This window comes from Crocuta crocuta, unplaced genomic scaffold (genome assembly GCF_008692635.1).
Source record: "Crocuta crocuta isolate KB4526 unplaced genomic scaffold, BGI_CrCroc_1.0 scaffold61, whole genome shotgun sequence".
Lineage (NCBI taxonomy): Eukaryota > Metazoa > Chordata > Mammalia > Carnivora > Hyaenidae > Crocuta > Crocuta crocuta.
In genome coordinates this window covers 8,559,749-8,575,386 of record NW_027528369.1, presented here as the reverse complement: position 1 = coordinate 8,575,386, position 15,638 = coordinate 8,559,749, and the positions used below count along the sequence as shown (strand labels likewise).

Genomic DNA, 15,638 nt, shown 5'->3' with positions numbered 1-15,638 from the left:
TATTTCTTTTCCTTTTTTTCTTCTTCTAGTAATCTCCACGCTCAGGGAGGGGCTCTAACTCAGGACCTCACGATCAAGAATAGCTCCCTCTGGGGTGCGTCGCTGGCTCAGCTGGTAGAACATCTGACTCTTGATCTCAGGGTCATGAGTTCAAGACCCACGCTGGGTATAGAAATTACTTAAAAAAAATAAAAAAACAGAGCCACCTGCTCCACAGCCTGAGACAGCCAGGCTTTGTAAGTATTTGTCTTAATTATGGCCTTATTTCTTCTCTCCAACAACCCTACATGGGGCAGGCACGTGGGGCAAGTTTCAGGNTTCAGATCACCTGAATCCTGTCTCCAGGGCCTAATGATCAAGGGTTCAAATTCAGCCCAGGGCCTGTCCCGATGAGCCTGCACTAGCAGTTTCACCCCCCAGCAAGCTTTCCTGGCCCTGGTTAAAAAGGCAGTTTCTGCAAGTGTGCATGTTAACACCTTCTAGAGGATTCCGACACAGGAGAGAGTGTGAGACCCCGGCTATTAGGTGTCACAGAAGCCCGCGGCATGGGGGGCGAACACAGAAGTACGTCAGTAGTATGTGCAGGGCCTTCAGGAACCTCGCCTGGGCCCTTGCCCACGCCCACACTCAGCCTCTTCCCGAACTTTCTGAATTGGCAATGTGGGTGGGGTGCAGGGGTCGGCATTTTTACAGGCTCCAAGCAACACGGGAAGACAGGGCCGAAGACTGTGAAGCTAAGGGAAACAGGCTGCGTCTGTCCGGGGGCGAGGTCACGNGGGGGGAAAGCTGAGGCCTCCGCGCTTCCCTGGACCTTAGCGGGCTGCGGGAGGCGGCTAGTCCCGGGCCGGCTGCTGGGGCCAGTATGGACGCGGCTGAGGTGGAGTTTTTGGCTGAGAAGGAGCTGGTTACCATTATCCCAAACTTCAGCCTGGACAAGATCTACCTCATTGGGGTAAGGGCTGGGCATTTGCCTCAGGCCCCNCCTCGGGCAGGGCCCGGCCCCTCAGCTGTTCCCCGTGGGCTTCCGCGTGGCTTCCCCCGAGCGCCGGGCAGCTGGGGCGGGCCGGCCAGGTGCCCCGGGGGCTGGCCAGGTGCGCGCAGGTGAGGGCAGCTGCCCCCCGCGCGCTCCCAGCTTGGAGCCGCCTTACTGGGTCTGTGCTCACACCTGGGCTTTTAGTTTTCTTTAGGTTTCAGCCCGTGCACGTCCTTCCTCTTGTTTCCCCGCGGCGGGGTCCCCCATCGCCTTTCGCCCTGTTGGGTCTGACCTGGAACCTGATTTTCCTCTGCCAGGGCGACCTGGGGCCTTTTAACCCTGGGTTACCAGTGGAAGTGCCCCTGTGGCTGGCGATTAACCTGAAACAGAGACAGAAGTGCCGGCTGATTCCTCCTGGGTGGATGGACGTGGGTAAGCGCTGGGGGCAGCAGGGCTGGGGACACCCTCCTCTGGGTGGGAGCAGGGGCCCCTTCCCCCGCCTCCATCAGCCGCTGCTCAGCGGAAGTTCATGATGAACGATTGGAGGCTCCCCGGCAGAGTTCGCCCACCGCTGTTACCAAGGTCATGTCAGTCTGAGAAACAAACCACTTTTTGCTCAGGTTTCGACTTTAAGATATTTGAACTTGCTTTAAATTTAAAAAATACTGTATAACCTTGATGAGGTATTTCTTGTAAGTTTTAAAAAATAACTCCACTGGGGCACCTGGCTGGTCCAGTCGGTAGACTGTGCAACCCTTGATCTCGGGGTTGTGCGTTTTGGCCCCACAGCAGGGGTACAGTTTGCTTAGGAAACGTTTATAAGGTGCACGTCGAGGCGCAGAGTCCTCACGCATGAAAATGACGCATTGTCCAAATGAGGGAATACTATTTGGTATAAAGGAACGAAGGACTGGTCATGCTACACAAAGATCACATGCAGCTCTGAATATACTAAAAACCATTGAATTGGGCATTAAAAAATTTTTTTTTCTAATCTGTTTATTTTCGAGAGAGAGAGCGAGTGAGCGCAGGTGCAAGCAGGGGAGGGGCAGAGAGAGAGGGAGACACAGAATTGGAAGCAGGCTCCAGGCTCTGAGCTGTCAGCACAGAGCCCGACCGTGACTTCATGACCTGAGCCAAAGGTGGACGCTCAACCGACTGAGCCACCCAGGCGCCCCTGAACTGTGCATTTTAAGTGGGTGAGCGGTATGTGTGTTAATTATGCCTCAGTAAAAAAGAAAATGATGTGTCAACAATGCGGACAGACTTTATCCTGAGCCGTTGCCATCTTTTTCCTAACTCAGAGACCAAAGCGGCTCCTTCTACAAAGCACAGCCATTTTTTTCGGAATGGGGACACACACGGAATTTGAACAACCCCTGAGTGGCTTTGATTGTCCCCTCCCAGATGGGAATCACCTGGGGAATCACCTAGAAGTAAGGCCTCCTCTGAGCCGGGCACTCTCAAGTGCGTTTCAGAAAGACTGCGGGCATTTTCTCCTGCTGGTCCTAAAGGGGGTGCAGGCGGCCCTGGCGGGTGTGCGACAAAGGGAAGCCCTCATTCCCTCTTCTGAAGGGACTTGCCAGATCAGGGCACGCCGCCGGCTCGGGCTCTGTTAGCGCTGCCTCCTCTCCTGGAAGTTTTGGTCCATCCGGACCCAGGTGACGGGCCAGAGCCTGTCTTGTCACAGGCCAGGTCGGAGAAGGTGTGGAGGGCTGAGCTTTCTCACGGGCCAGGGCCAGGCTGGGCTAAGGGGTGAGCAGTAGTGCGATGTCCCTGGTCAGTGGACTCGGCCCGAGAGCTAGCTGCCTTCTGATTCTGCCGCTAGCAGTGAGTTCCACCTGCCTCTGGGTGCCCTGTGAAGGGAACCACCTAGTGTTTTTTTTTTTTTTTTAATTTTTTTACTGTTTTATTTACTTCTGAGAGAGAGAGACAGCATGAGCGGGGGAGGATCAGAGAGAGAGGGAGACACAATCTGAAAGAGACTCCAGGCTCTGAGCTGTCAACACAGAGCCCAGTGCAGGGCTCGAACCCACGAACTGTGAGATCATGACCTGAGCCGAAATGGGAGGCTTAACTGACTGAGCCACCCAGGCGCCCCATAAGTCTTGACTTCTCTCCTTGAATGCTCTCGCACTTGCCGTTTGGTCGCTTTGAGCGCCGAGCAGGGCGCTCCACAGTGTGCTCACCCGTCCTTCCGGTGGTGGGTGTTTGCATCCTCTCCCATTTTTGGCCACTGCTAGCGGGACTGTTCTATGCATTCCCGGCCAAGTCTTTTTGTGGATCTAGGTTTCTAGTTCTCTAGGGGNCTCTGTGCTGACAGCTTAGAGCCCGAAGCCTGCTTCGGATTCTGTGTCCATCAGTCTCTCTCTCTCTTTCTCTCTGGCCTTCTCCTGCNCGGGGCTCGAACCCACGAACCGTGAGATCATGACCTAAGCGAAAGTCGGACGCTTAATCGACTAAGCCACCCAGACGCCCCATGGCCTTCTCCCACTTGTGATCTATCTCTCTCAAAAATAAACATTAAAACATTTTTTTTAAAAAGTGCCAGCCAGACCTCCAGAGGGGCTGGGCCATTACTATCCCATCGTTCCACAGCCTGGCCCTCACTGGGTGATGTCCGTCTTTTGGATTCACTGCAGAGTTTGAACAGAGGTATTTCATNTTAGGTTTGTTTTAGTTTATTTATTTTGAGAGAGAGCGTGTGAGCAGGGGAGGGGCAGAGGGAGGGAGGGAGGGAGAGAATCCCAAACAGGTTCCGTCTGCACTGTCCGCGCAGAGTCCTGTTCAGGGCTCAGACCCACAAACCATGACCTCACGGTCTGAGCCGAAATGGAATCGAGTTGGATGCTCAAGTGACTGAGCCCCACAGGCGCCCCCAGGTGTGTTTTGAAGGAAGAATCCACAGGATTTGCTGAAGGACAGGCTGTGGGATCTGAGAGGAGAGTTCAGAATGGGCGCCTGGGTGGGGGCGCCTGGGGGCCTCAGTCGGTTAGGCAAGCGCCAGACCCTTGGTTTCGGCTCAGGTCATGATCTCACAGTTCATGCGTTCGAACCCCGTGTTGGGCTCTGTGCTGCCAGTGCAGAGCCTGGTGGATTTTCTCTGTCTCTCTGAAAATAAATAAATAAATAAATAAACTGAACAAAACGAGAATGGATGCCGGGGTTGCTGGCCTGGACTACAGAAGGAGCTGGAGGCGCATCCTCCTGAGCTGCGGGAGACTGCAGAGCGCGGGGGCTGGGGTCGGGACCGAGTCCCACTGGAGGTGCCTGCTGGCTACCCGGGCGGAAACACTGAGCGGCAGTGCCGGTCACTCCCTGGGAAGCGGAGACCGGGGGCTAGGAACGAGGAGGCCGTCGTGCGCGCTTAGACGGTGTTCGGGTGAGGCAGGACGAAGCCACACGGGATGCGGGTGAGGGTGGCGAAGGCGGCAGGGAACTGAGCTCTGGGTCCCAGTGTGGAGAGAGAGGTCAGGATGGCCTGGAAGAATCCGTGAGATAAGAGAACTCGGAGCACTCGGAAATCGAATAATAAATACGCTCTGGGGAGGCTTCATCTTTGTCAGATGTGAAGACGGAAGGAACCGCTGGGTCTGGCTGAGCGGAGGTCATGGTTCTTGGTGAGCTGTGTTGGCCGAGGGATAGAATAGACACAACCCCCCACCCCATGCCCACCCTGAGTGGTCGAAGAAAGGAATTTAACTCTTGAAAACATGGTTTGGTAGCCGGTGTCGGGAGGATTTTTAAGTCCTATCTACACCCGGCGTGAGACTGGAGCTTTGGTGGGGCTGTGGTATGGCACCGGGCTCCCGGGAGAATGGGGGCCGCTACCCCCCAGCATAGTTGTGTGTGTATCCTTTAGCCACAGCGGCGAGTCCAGATCCGGGGCTTTCTCTGACCAGTAGGACGGGGAGATGGGCTTGGGCTCCGGTGAGTGACTCCAGCTGCGGGCATCCGGCCCCCCCTCCGCAGCCGGAGTAACTTTCTCCAGCCACAGCCCCCGTGCATCAAAGGCTGGACGCTGTGCTCTTGCCCCAACGACTCTGACCGTTTTTCTTCAGTAACAGACCCCGTGGCCAAAGCCGCAGCGGCGGAAGAAATTTAGCCCCTTCTAGAAGAGAAATAATGAACCCTGAATCATCTAGTGAGTGTTGTGTTCTTCCGAAAAGCGTTTTTTTCTTCTTCACATTTCTGTTAGTTAATGGAATAGGTAATACAGACACGTGGTAGACCCGGGAGGCTTAGAAGCTATGTTGGGCACAGTGATGGTAAAATGTGTGGTCTTCTAAATTTCAGAAAAGCTGGCGAAGATTCGTGATCATGAACGAAAGGAGGAGACTTTCACCCCCATGCCCAGCCCGTACTACATGGAACTTACCAAGCTCCTGTTGAACCAGTAAGTCCCTTTCCCCTCTTGGAGCCCACGTGTGAGATGGATCCCGAGTCTCCTCCCGGAGCCCCGTCCCGTCCCCCCCGCCACACACACGTTCATCTCCGGGGTCAGTGGCGTCCCCGGCCGCCTGCTTGCTCAGACCAGTAACCTGGGAGGTGTTGGTGTGCGCGCCCGTGCCGGTTTCTCCCTTCCCTCTTCCCACCCTCCCTCTCCTGGGAAGTCCCTTGGCGTCGGACCCCAGTGCGAGCCTCCAATGTCCTCCCCCGCCCTTATTCCTCACGGCAGCTCTGCTTTATCAGTGAAGCGTCCCCCTCGGTCTCCATGTGCGGGAGATCTCACACGTCCTTTGCGGGAAGGGCCACAGGGCCCGCGCTTGCTCTGAGCCCTGGCCATGAGGAAAGCCCGCTCTTGGCAGACGTGCCTTGACTTCTGGGTCCCCGGGGCCAGGCTGGGCCCCCAGTGGCTGCTGCTGTTTGAACTTTTTTCTCTGAGAGAGCGAGTGAGCCGGGAAGAGGGGCAGAGGCAGAGAGAATCTTAAGCAGGCTCCACGCCCAGCATGGAGCCCAACGTGAGGCTCGATCTCACAACTATGAGATCATGACCTGAGCCGAAACCGAGTTGGACGCACCCAGGCGCTGCTCCCCATTTCCTTCCGATTCATTCTCCACGTTGCAGCCAGAGGGGTCTTTTTTTTTTTCCTCTGAAGTTGATTTATTTTGAGAGAGGGAGTGTGTGCAAGCAGGGGAGGGGCAGAGAGAGGGAGAGGGAGAGGGGATCACAAGCAGGCTCTGCACCGTCAGCACAGACCACTCCTGAACCAGGAGCTCATGACCTGAGCTGAAATCAGGAGTCGGACCCTTAAGCGACTGAGCCATGCAGGCGCCCCCAGAGCTGTCTTTTGAAGACGAAGTGGCCTCGTGACTCCCCCGTTCCTTGGAGCCTGTCCAGGGTTTAGGCTCACGTCCTGATTACAGCCGGCGAAGCGCTGCCTGGCCCGGCTCCTTCTGCCTCCTCTCATGGCTCTTCCACTTCTTACCTCTGATGCTCTGGGTTCCAGACTCACATCGGCCCCTCTCACTTCTTCACACGTACCGGGGTCCCCGGGGCCTCCATACCATTTCCTCTGTTCTCTGCGCCCTCCTTCAGTTTAGCCTGACCGGGGTGCTCACAGGTTCCGTGTGCCTGTCTTCCTGGCGGCTCGCGGGCCCCGTGGCACTTGTCAGCTGTTGTCTTCTGGTCACTGGTGTGGCTGTGCCCTGCCACCCCCACCCCAGTGCTGACGGGAACGGGGAGGGACTAGTTTGCACTAGCACGGTGCCTGGTGCACATGTTTGTTGAATAAAGGAATGAAGGCAATCAGTAGAGGGGGGTAGGCAAGGCAAGTGTGGATGAGTTTTACTTGGGAGATACTAGAATGTAATCTGCAAAACGAGGGGTGCCTGGGTGGCTCAGTTGGTTGAGTGTCCGACTCTCGATTTCGGCTCAGGTCATGATCCCAGGGCTGTGAGATCGAGCTCCATGTTGGGCTCTGCACTTGTTGTGCCTGATTCGTGAGTCCCCAGAGACCACCAAGGAGCCGACACCGATGCAAGTGCAAAAGGGTCTTTATTACAAGCTTGAGCAGGGGCTCACCCAGCCTGCTGGTGTCATGGCAGCAAGGTGAAGCCAAGAACAATAGCGAACAGGGTTTTTAAGGAGTAAGGGATGGGGTTGTTACAGTACATGTAGCATCATCACATAAGCACCAATTACAGTTACAGCTTTGACCATTCAGTATCTGTGAGGTGTTCATTACTTTTGGTGGGACCCAATCATGACTTTTGAGAATCCTTTGTAAATGACCAATTATGAGGTGAGTTCAGAGGGCCCACGTGGGGTTCAGGCAAGCGGTGAGAAACTGGCTAGTTTGTACAGAATAACTGTCTACAGTTCCCAGCCTTGACTCAGACCACAGGAATGTTTTTTGATTAGCTGATCTGAGGGCGGTCCGAGGATGGCTTTAGCCTTGAGCAGTCTGAGGAACTGGGGCTACGTGCAGCCCGAGGTTGCTCTTAATGGAGGCTTTAATTTCAAAATGACATTACTTAGGCTCTTCACGCTGAGCATGGAGCCTGCTTAAGTCTCTCTCTCCTGCCCCTCGCCCCCCCGTCCCTTTCCCCCTTCTGCGTGCTTGCTCTCCAAAAATAAAAAAGTAAAATTAAAAAACCCCCAAAAAACATGTAGGGCCTGGGTGGCTCAGTCAGTTAAGCATCAGACTCAAGTCATCCAAGTCTTGATTTTGGCTCAGGTCATGATCTCACAGTTTGTGACTTTGAGCCCCACGTCGGGCTTTGGCATTCTTTCTCCTCTCTGCCTGTCCCCTGCTCACATTCTTTCTCTCTCAAAAAAAAAATTAAAAAAAATTTTTTTTAAATGTTTATTTTGGAGAGAGAGAGTGAGCAGTAGAGAGGCAGAGACAGTGGGAGACACAGAATTTGAAGCAGCTCCAGGCTCTGCACACTCAGCACAGAGCCCGATGCAGGGCTCGAACTCACGAACTGTGAGATGATGACCTGAGCCGGAGTCGGACACTTAACTGACTGAGCCCCCCAGGCGCCCCTCTAGATAAATTTTTAAAAAACGTAATTTGCAAATCTTGAAGCTTTTGAAGCCCTGATGGAATCAGGAGGGCGGCTAGCACAAAAATCGGGGAGCGCCCTGTCATCTGCTGCAGAGCAAGGGCCAGGGACCTGCAGAATGACACTGCTGGATTCAAGTGAAAATTTGGGGTACGTGACCCGGACTCGTCCTTAAGGTGACAAGAGGCTGCTGTTTACAGAGTACTGGGCATTCCTCTAGGTAGTGGAAGTAGCCACATGGCGGGAGCCTGCTCCCCGGCAGTTATACCCTGCGGTGTGGGAAGTGCTGCTTAGGGGTGCCGGGATGCCAGGGAAGGCGGCCTGGGCTTGAAGCTGGGGGAAACTGACCAGAGGACAGGACGCTGTAGGTAGAAGGCAGGGGCGTTATGTTGGGGGAAGCAGAGCTCCTGGGGCAGATGTGAAGGGCGGGGGAGCCCAGGTTGCTGTTCTGTGGCTGCAGGGTCCCTGGGAGGGCGGCCGATGGATCCGAGAACCGCGAGTGGCAGTGTGGGCGGTGACTTGGAAGGGAAAATATGGAAGCCGAGGTGATGGGCCTGATGATCATCGTTAGTTTTTTGGTTTTCTTTTATTTGTTTTTTAATGTTTGTTTATTAGAGAGGGGGGTGCAGAGAGAGGGAGGGAGACATAGAATCCAAAGCAGGCTCCAGGCTCTGAGCTGTCTGCATGGAGCCCAAAGTGGGGCTTGAACTCAGGAGCCATGAGATCATGACCTGAGCTGAAGTCGGACGCTCAACCCACTGAGCCACCCAGGTGCTCCTCTTGGTTGGTTTTTTTTAGATTTATTTTTTTGAGCCTGAGCAGGGGAGGGCCAGAGAGAGGGAGAGCGAGGAGCCCAAGCAGGCTCTGGGCTCAGTCTCCTGAAACATGAGCTCATGACCTGAGCCCAGATCAAGAGTCGGATGCTCAAGCAACCGAGCCACCCTGGCGCCCCAACATCTTTAGTTTTTGAAGTCCAGTATCTTGTGTCTGCGGTTCCTATTGACACTCTTGTTTTAGAATATTCTTTGTACCCTATTTGGCCAGGGAAGCCGAGTTGACCTCTCTTCTGCAGTTCAGTTAACAAAGTAGCTGGGGTCCCTTGTCCCTTAACCTGCTATTCAGAGCAGGGTCTTCAATCTACTGTATAGATTTTACTCCACTGCTAATCACAAGCGACTTTCCGCACGTGGAGACCATTTCCGCCTTCCTAGCGTGCCTGGTGACGGACGGCGTTGGCCTCTGCTTTCATCCTCTATGTTGCCTTCTTCTTCAAAGGTTAGTTGAAACTCTGGCTCATGCCGGGAGGGCTGCTGCAATGACCCTTGCTGACTCCAGTTCAAACTCTTACCCAGAATCCACCGTACATGGCTTTGCTCGGTGTATGCTAATTGGTGGCTTCCTCTGTGGTGTCTGAGTGTACTTGCTTTCTCTGGGGACCGGGGCAGTTCCTAGGCCGCGGGGCTTTGGGGGGGCTTGTGCTTCGTGGTGCCGAGCACGGGCTGGGCCTGGCACAGAGCCGTTGTCGTCTTCCCTGGCGGGGTGTAAGCCCTTGGGTAAATGGTGAGGCGTGAGCACAGAAGTCACGACCTCTGAGCTGGTCAGAGAACTGCCCTGCTCAAGAGTTATGACCTCTGAGCTGGTCAGAGAACTCCCCTGCTCAAGAGTTCTACATCTTTAAATGGAAAGTCAAGGAAAACACATTGTGTGTCGATAACTGCTCGTGGTTTCCTGAATCCGAGCAGCGTTTTTTTAAAAAGCCACTTGTCCCTGGAGGGGCACCCGGCTGGGCCGGTTGCTGGAGCACGCCACTTGGTCTCGGGTCGTGAGTGGGAGCCGCCCGCTGGGTGTGGAGCCTGCTTGCCAACTAAGGGCGCTTCCCCCCCGACGCGGCCCTGGGTCACCAAGCGCTTCCTTCCGTGATTGCTCCCACGTTTGCTTCCCCCAGTGCCTCAGACAACATCCCCAAAGCAGATGAGATCCGGACCCTGATCAAGGACGTGTGGGACACTCGCATCGCCAAACTGCGGGTGTCCGCGGACAGCTTTGTGCGGCAGCAGGAGGCCCACGCCAAGGTGGGTGGGCGCCGGGGGCGGGGGTGCAGAGGCACCCTCCCCACGGCAGGTGCCCAGGGGACCTGGTGCTGCCTGCCGGTGCCAAGGAGTCGTCTCCCGGCACTGCCGGCTGTGCTGAGTGACTTCAGAGTTTGGTAGGGGGGCTTCACGTCTCCTCGACCAAGCCAGCGGGTTTTCTCTTGCGTTTCAGCTGGATAACCTGACCTTGATGGAGATCAACAGCAGCGGGGCCTTCCTCACCCAAGCGCTCAACCACATGTACAAACTCCGGACAAACCTGCAACCTCCGGAGGGCGCCCCGTCGCAGGACTTCTAGAAGAAAGACCTGGGTTGGCAGAGCGAGGCCTTGCGCCTGCCGGTATGTGTGCGCGCACCTGAGGCGTGGTAGAGGCAGTCCCGCTTCTGGAGTCCTAGAAGTGTCTTCTGAACGTGTGAAAAACTGTGTACCGAAGCAAGGAATGGGTTCGTGACTTTGTCGGAAAGCAACGGGTTTGGGCTCCGGCCTCAAGACTCCCTGGAACTTGCCGTCTGTCTCTGGGAGCCAGCTGTTCTTTGCTGGGGAGAGAAGGAGGCTTTGGCCAGACGTGGTGTTTCTTCCTGGCAGGGCCTCCGGCTTCCTGTGCGGACTTGCGTGCCGGTGTGTGTCTGGTGAGGCTGTGTACTGGCGATGCAGCCCAGGGCTTCCCCTTCTCAGCCGATGCTCATCTTTAGTGCTTAGTTAGCCCCTCCTAGAGTTCACTCACGGAGGACGGCATGTGAGCCACTGACCACAATTCCTCATGTGAGCTCAATAAAGACGGAGTCCCCCCCAGAACTCACACTGGGTTTTTCTTCTGCATTTTACTACCAAGGGGCAAGTCCTGGGCCTCAGATGGTCTGACTGACCAGAGGGAGATCACGGGTGTAATCGGATTGCTCTCTCGGCTACTTCTGGTCAAGGTGCAGGGGTGCTTATCAAGAGGAAAGCCAGGGGGGTGCCTGGGTGGCTCAGTCGGTTAAGCATCTGACTCGGTTTTGGCTCCGGACACGAGCTCATGGTTTCTGGGCTCGAGTGCTGCATGGTTTATGGGTTTGAGCCCTGCGTTGCGCTCCACACGGACAGCACGGGGCCTGCTTGGGATTCTCTGTCGCTTGCACGTGTGTGTGTGCGCACACTCTCAAACTCAAATGCATGAGACCACATCAGAGGTACCCTTTGGACTCAGAAGCCATTCTGAGTCCTTGGCGTGATTTAGGATTCCTTGATTATGCACAGACAGAACGAACCCACACACAGACTTGCAAGTCCAGGGGCCTGGGAACTGGCTACCAGTGAGCCGGAGACAGATGACGGACGGAAGGAGTGGGGGCCCTGCGGGGTTTTCACGAGATTCATAAACTAAGAACCTAAAAAAAAAAGGAAAGTGTGGGGAAAACGATTGTGTGCTCGGGGGCACGTGGCGTGCCGGGAGGGCAAGTCCGGCCTGTGCTGCTGCTCTTGCTGACAGAGAGGAGGCATTGTTGGAGGCAGGGCCTCAAGGAAGGATCCGTTTCTCCCCGGAGAAATACATCTCCGTTGTGGCTTAGAATCACTCTAGAAATTCCCTTCACCTGAGGGGAGAGACGATGGGTCGGAGGCACACAAGGGCTAGAAGGTTCTGTGCCTGGCTGGCTGTGGGTGGTGGTGCGGTCAGGAGCGCGCTCTCCCCCTCGGGCCTGCCGGGTGTGCACGCGCCATCAGCCGAGCTGAAAGAACAGCCTCTGGTGTTTGCCCTTCAGTGTTCAAGGCCTAGACTCACCCGATGTGACTCAGGCAGTTTCTCCGCTCCGGAGTGCTCCCCAGCTGTCCTCCGACAGACGGCTCTTATCTGAGCACTGAAGGGTCAGACACCGAGAGGACGGCGGTCTGTCACTTAAGGGGACGGTCGAGAGGGTCGCCTTCAGATGACAGGACTTGCCTTTTCATCTGGGGACCCTTCTAGGCTGAGACCACATGCTACTGGGGAGAGAGTCAGGATTCCTGCAGAGCTCAGACCTCACCCCTTCATCCCTTCCTTTTAGAACCCGTCTTCACGTTTCACCTGTAAAGCTCAGCCGGCCGAGCCGCTGTGTTTCGGCCCTACCGGAACATATAAAAAGATTTTCCTCTTGACAGGATTTAGGAAGATTTTATTTTTTTTTGGATGTTGTCAGAAATTACAGCAATATATTCATAAATACCTAATTACTACATTCAACAAATAATATTACAATACAATTAATTCAAACGAGTACACTTAGAACAGGTTTAATTTCACAGCATCTAAACTGCCCCCAGAGTGACCAAGGCATCCCTCCTCCCTCCCGTGTACTGGTTTTACCGACCTAGCAATTGAGCACAGGGTACACACAAAGGAACACCGATCGGCGTGGTCTTGCCTGGGTCAAGGCGGAGTGAAGGAGCTGAAGTTAAGTGCTGGACCAGAAAGCTGGGACAGGCTACTGGCAGGCGGGACGGGAGGAAGTCGGTAACTGGTTTCCGTGGGGGGGTTGGGGGGGCTACTTCCTCTGCTAAGTGGCTAAGAAACACCTAAGAGTCACAGAATTGGCTTGTGCTGACCACCTCCGTCTTGTGGTGGGTCCCTGGAATTTTCTGCTTCGAATCCGCTCAGAGGGAGAGGGGGCGCCTGAATTTTGAGACTTGGCAGCATTATCGAGCTACTTGAGGAAAACCCTGTTCTACGTCCAGACCTCGTGTTCTGATTCTCTGCTGCTGAGAGTATGGGCTCCTCTAAGTCCTCTACTAGAATGTGAAGGCTTGCTCAGCGTTTAGCCTGTGTTCTGTAGGAGAAAAACCCGTCAAGTCCTATCTCGGCCACTTATCTGAGATAATGGGGGAAGATCGTGACTTTATGTCCGTTTGGCTCTAATCATAGGAGAAACATTTTCAACCGATCAGGTTGTGCCAGTGCCAAGCTTGGGGGAAAGCTCTGGTTTGTTTCTAATGACGGGATTACGTGCAGAACCGCAGGACTCCGCTTTGGGGGTTCGAGGGCCCTCGCAGGTGGAGTGTGCCCCGCCCCCGCGCCTTGACAGGGGCTGCGGGAAGATAGGAGGTCGTGAAAGGCAGAGGTCTGCGCGAACAAACGGGCCCGAGCCTCGTAAGGAATGCTAGAGCGGGTCTGCTGGGCTCAACTCCGTGCGAAAGAGCTGACAGACATTGTGTGTGTGTCCGTTTTTAAGCCCAAACGGCAGAGAAGTGGTGCTGTTGTGTCCAGAGCCTCTGAAAGTGAAACTAGCCAGTGGACGGGACAGCCCAGTACCGGGCACTGGGTCCTGGTGGTGCACCCCTGCTCTCTCCACATTCTCGTGGTTTCTCCGTGCTGCCTACTGGGCCGCATCCTGATGGTCTCATTGCCGCGAGGCGGGAGGGTGAAGAGGCAGAGGGCAGGAAGGCGGAGGAAGGCCCTATTTTCTAGAGGCGGGGACCAGAGGGGTTCTAGCCCCACCCACAGCTCCCGCCCCTAGGTGGGGGCCGCCCCCATGCGGGCGTGCCCCTGACCCCCGCAGCCCCCTCCCCTAACAGCACCCCAACCAGGGGCTCCCTTCGGGTCGTGAGGGGGCGCTGTGCTCTGTCTCCTCTCTAGCCCTTGCCTGGCCGATTAGGAGGGGGCGTCTGGCCCTTTTCTGGGGTGGTGGCGGGGCAGGGAGCGGGGTGCTGAGGCAGAGCCCTGGCGCTTGCTCTTTTGGATATGAGCCAGCCGCCTTGAGAGAAATTCGGGAATCTATGCCCGACTTGGGCAGCAGGAGCCCCCTCTAAACACCTGTCCCCACCTGTGGGCCATGTCAGTCGCCCAGGGTCTTCGCAGGGGAGGGGAGGCCCGCGGAACAGGCCTGCGCTCCCTTCCAGTCGTTTCTGTGGACAGGAAGGCGCTTGTTGACCGCTGATAATACTGGCGGCACTTTTTGTCTGAGTTTGCTAATAACTGGAAGATTCTTGGCAGACGTACAAAGCACACTGTGTGGGAACAGATAAAGCGACGACGCCATCTGCCAGCAAGCTGCTCTGCACGGCTCCGGCCCGGGGCCCTGCCGCCGAGCGCGGTGAGTAGCCTTGCTGAAGGTCAGCCAGCCTGTCCCTGACCCCCGACCCCAGGCGCAGGGGAGCCCGGCCACCTAGGTGCTTGCCTCCACCCCCACCCACGACAGGCCGGCCCCCGGCTGCTTTGGCCACGGGTTTGGGCCCATCCGGGTGAGAGAAACTACCCGGATGGGAAGAAAACCCTGGTGTGCACGGAGACGGTCCCTCCCCGGTCCCAGCTGCTCCTGTGCTCGGGCTGGTCAGTCACAAGGAGGGGAAGCCCAGGCAATGGTTTACCCTACTTGAAGGCTTTTACAAAGCTCTGCCTCTGAAGGAAAGCTTCTAAGGTTTCTACTTTGCACCTGTTCTCAGACGGGCTGCTGTAAAGCCACCTTAGAATTGGTCCTGTCACAGAACGCACGCTCCCTTCCTGCCAGGTTCTTTCCGCAGAGGCTGTGCCCTCCCCACCCCGGGCCAGGGGGCCGGGAGGAGGTCCCTTTCAACATCATCACTTTCTGGTGCAACTCAAAAATGACGTGACCGCATAGGTGCCAGTGGTAAGCTCTTTTACTTTTCTTCTTCTTTAATTGTTAAAAACACTTCAATAGTTTAACGTCCTGACCAGCAGCAGTACAAACACTAAAAGCAAGGGTTTTTTTTGCCCAGGGAAACAAAAGCAAAAAAAACAAACAGAACCCCCAAACAGGAAAACAAACAAACAAAAAATCCCCCCAAACCACATATTTAAAAATGGCAGGCTTTTTTTATAACAATAATTAAAGTAATAAAAACATACAAAACTTTGTTTTTTCTTTTTAATATATATACACAGTACAAGGCTGAAGCACCTTTGACTTTTCTCTCAAAATTTACGTTTTGTATGAAAACACCGCACCCAGTGACAATCAGGCAGGTGTGGCCATCCGTATACATAGGGCTCTGTACACCCCCCCCACCCCAACGCAGTAATGAAAAGGTACCTTCAGTTGGGTGATGCGCTTTAGATCAGGGCTTTTCCAGGGAAAAGCCTGTGGGCCCGAGGCTTCGGTTCTGGTGCTTTGTGGGCTCCAAGGACCAGTTGCTTGGAAGGAAATTTTGCAGGAAAGTAACAAAGCAGCCCTTTTCCAGAAGAAGGCACCCCCACCCCTGCTTCCTTCTGCCAAAGCCGGTCTCCGTCCCGGGGAGGAGCGAGCCGACCCCATGCCGCGGCGGAAGGGGACTGGGCTCTGGCGGCGGGGCCGCCCCAGAAACCCGGCGCAGTCGGTTTGATCCAGTCTTGGGCGCCGAGGGGCCATCCGGGAGACAGCTTTAGTGTTGGTCGAGAGAGCCTTTGCTTTCGGATTAGAACGTAATGGCGTGGGGGAGGAAGAAAACCACCTTTCCAAAGAAAAACCAAAAAACCAAAAACAAAACCCAAAAACAAAACCATGGGCGTCCTCGTCGGCGCTCGCTGAATGACCGAGGTTGTCCAGTTGCATCGAAGTCAAGGCGAGTTCCTCCTTCTGGAGCCTGGAGTCCTTCGCTTCATGCATGGCACGTTCTC

The 15,638-nt window shown here is 55.3% G+C and overlaps 2 protein-coding genes across 4 annotated transcripts in view; one reads left to right on the top strand and one right to left on the bottom strand.

Annotated features, from left to right (window-relative positions):
• COX4I1 (cytochrome c oxidase subunit 4I1) overlaps positions 1 to 15,638 on the bottom strand; it is a 110,839-nt gene that overhangs the window by 82,594 nt on the left and 12,607 nt on the right. The window lies entirely within an intron of this gene.
• On the top strand, positions 781 to 10,874 carry GINS2 (GINS complex subunit 2). 2 transcript variants are annotated; one of them, XM_077754086.1, is made up of 5 exons: positions 781 to 952; positions 1,291 to 1,405; positions 5,270 to 5,369; positions 9,930 to 10,056; positions 10,247 to 10,874. In XM_077754086.1, the coding sequence occupies exons 1-5, from the start codon at positions 863 to 865 to the stop codon at positions 10,370 to 10,372; spliced, it is 558 nt and encodes a 185-aa protein (XP_077610212.1). In that variant the 5' UTR covers positions 781 to 862; the 3' UTR covers positions 10,373 to 10,874. The 2 variants fall into 2 exon arrangements, with proteins under 2 accessions (XP_077610212.1, XP_077610213.1); XM_077754087.1 differs by lacking the exon at positions 10,247 to 10,874 and adding an exon at positions 9,133 to 9,259 and having other exon boundaries at positions 9,930 to 9,996.

Coding starts and splice junctions, on each gene's coding strand:
- GINS2 (XM_077754086.1), top strand. CDS start 863: ATGGACGCGGCTGAGGTGGAGTTTTTGGCTGAGAAGGAGCTGGTTACC. Junction 1,406..5,269: donor TCCTGGGTGGATGGACGTGG/GTAAGCGCTGGG, acceptor TCTAAATTTCAG/AAAAGCTGGCGAAGATTCGT. Junction 10,057..10,246: donor AGCAGGAGGCCCACGCCAAG/GTGGGTGGGCGC, acceptor CTTGCGTTTCAG/CTGGATAACCTGACCTTGAT.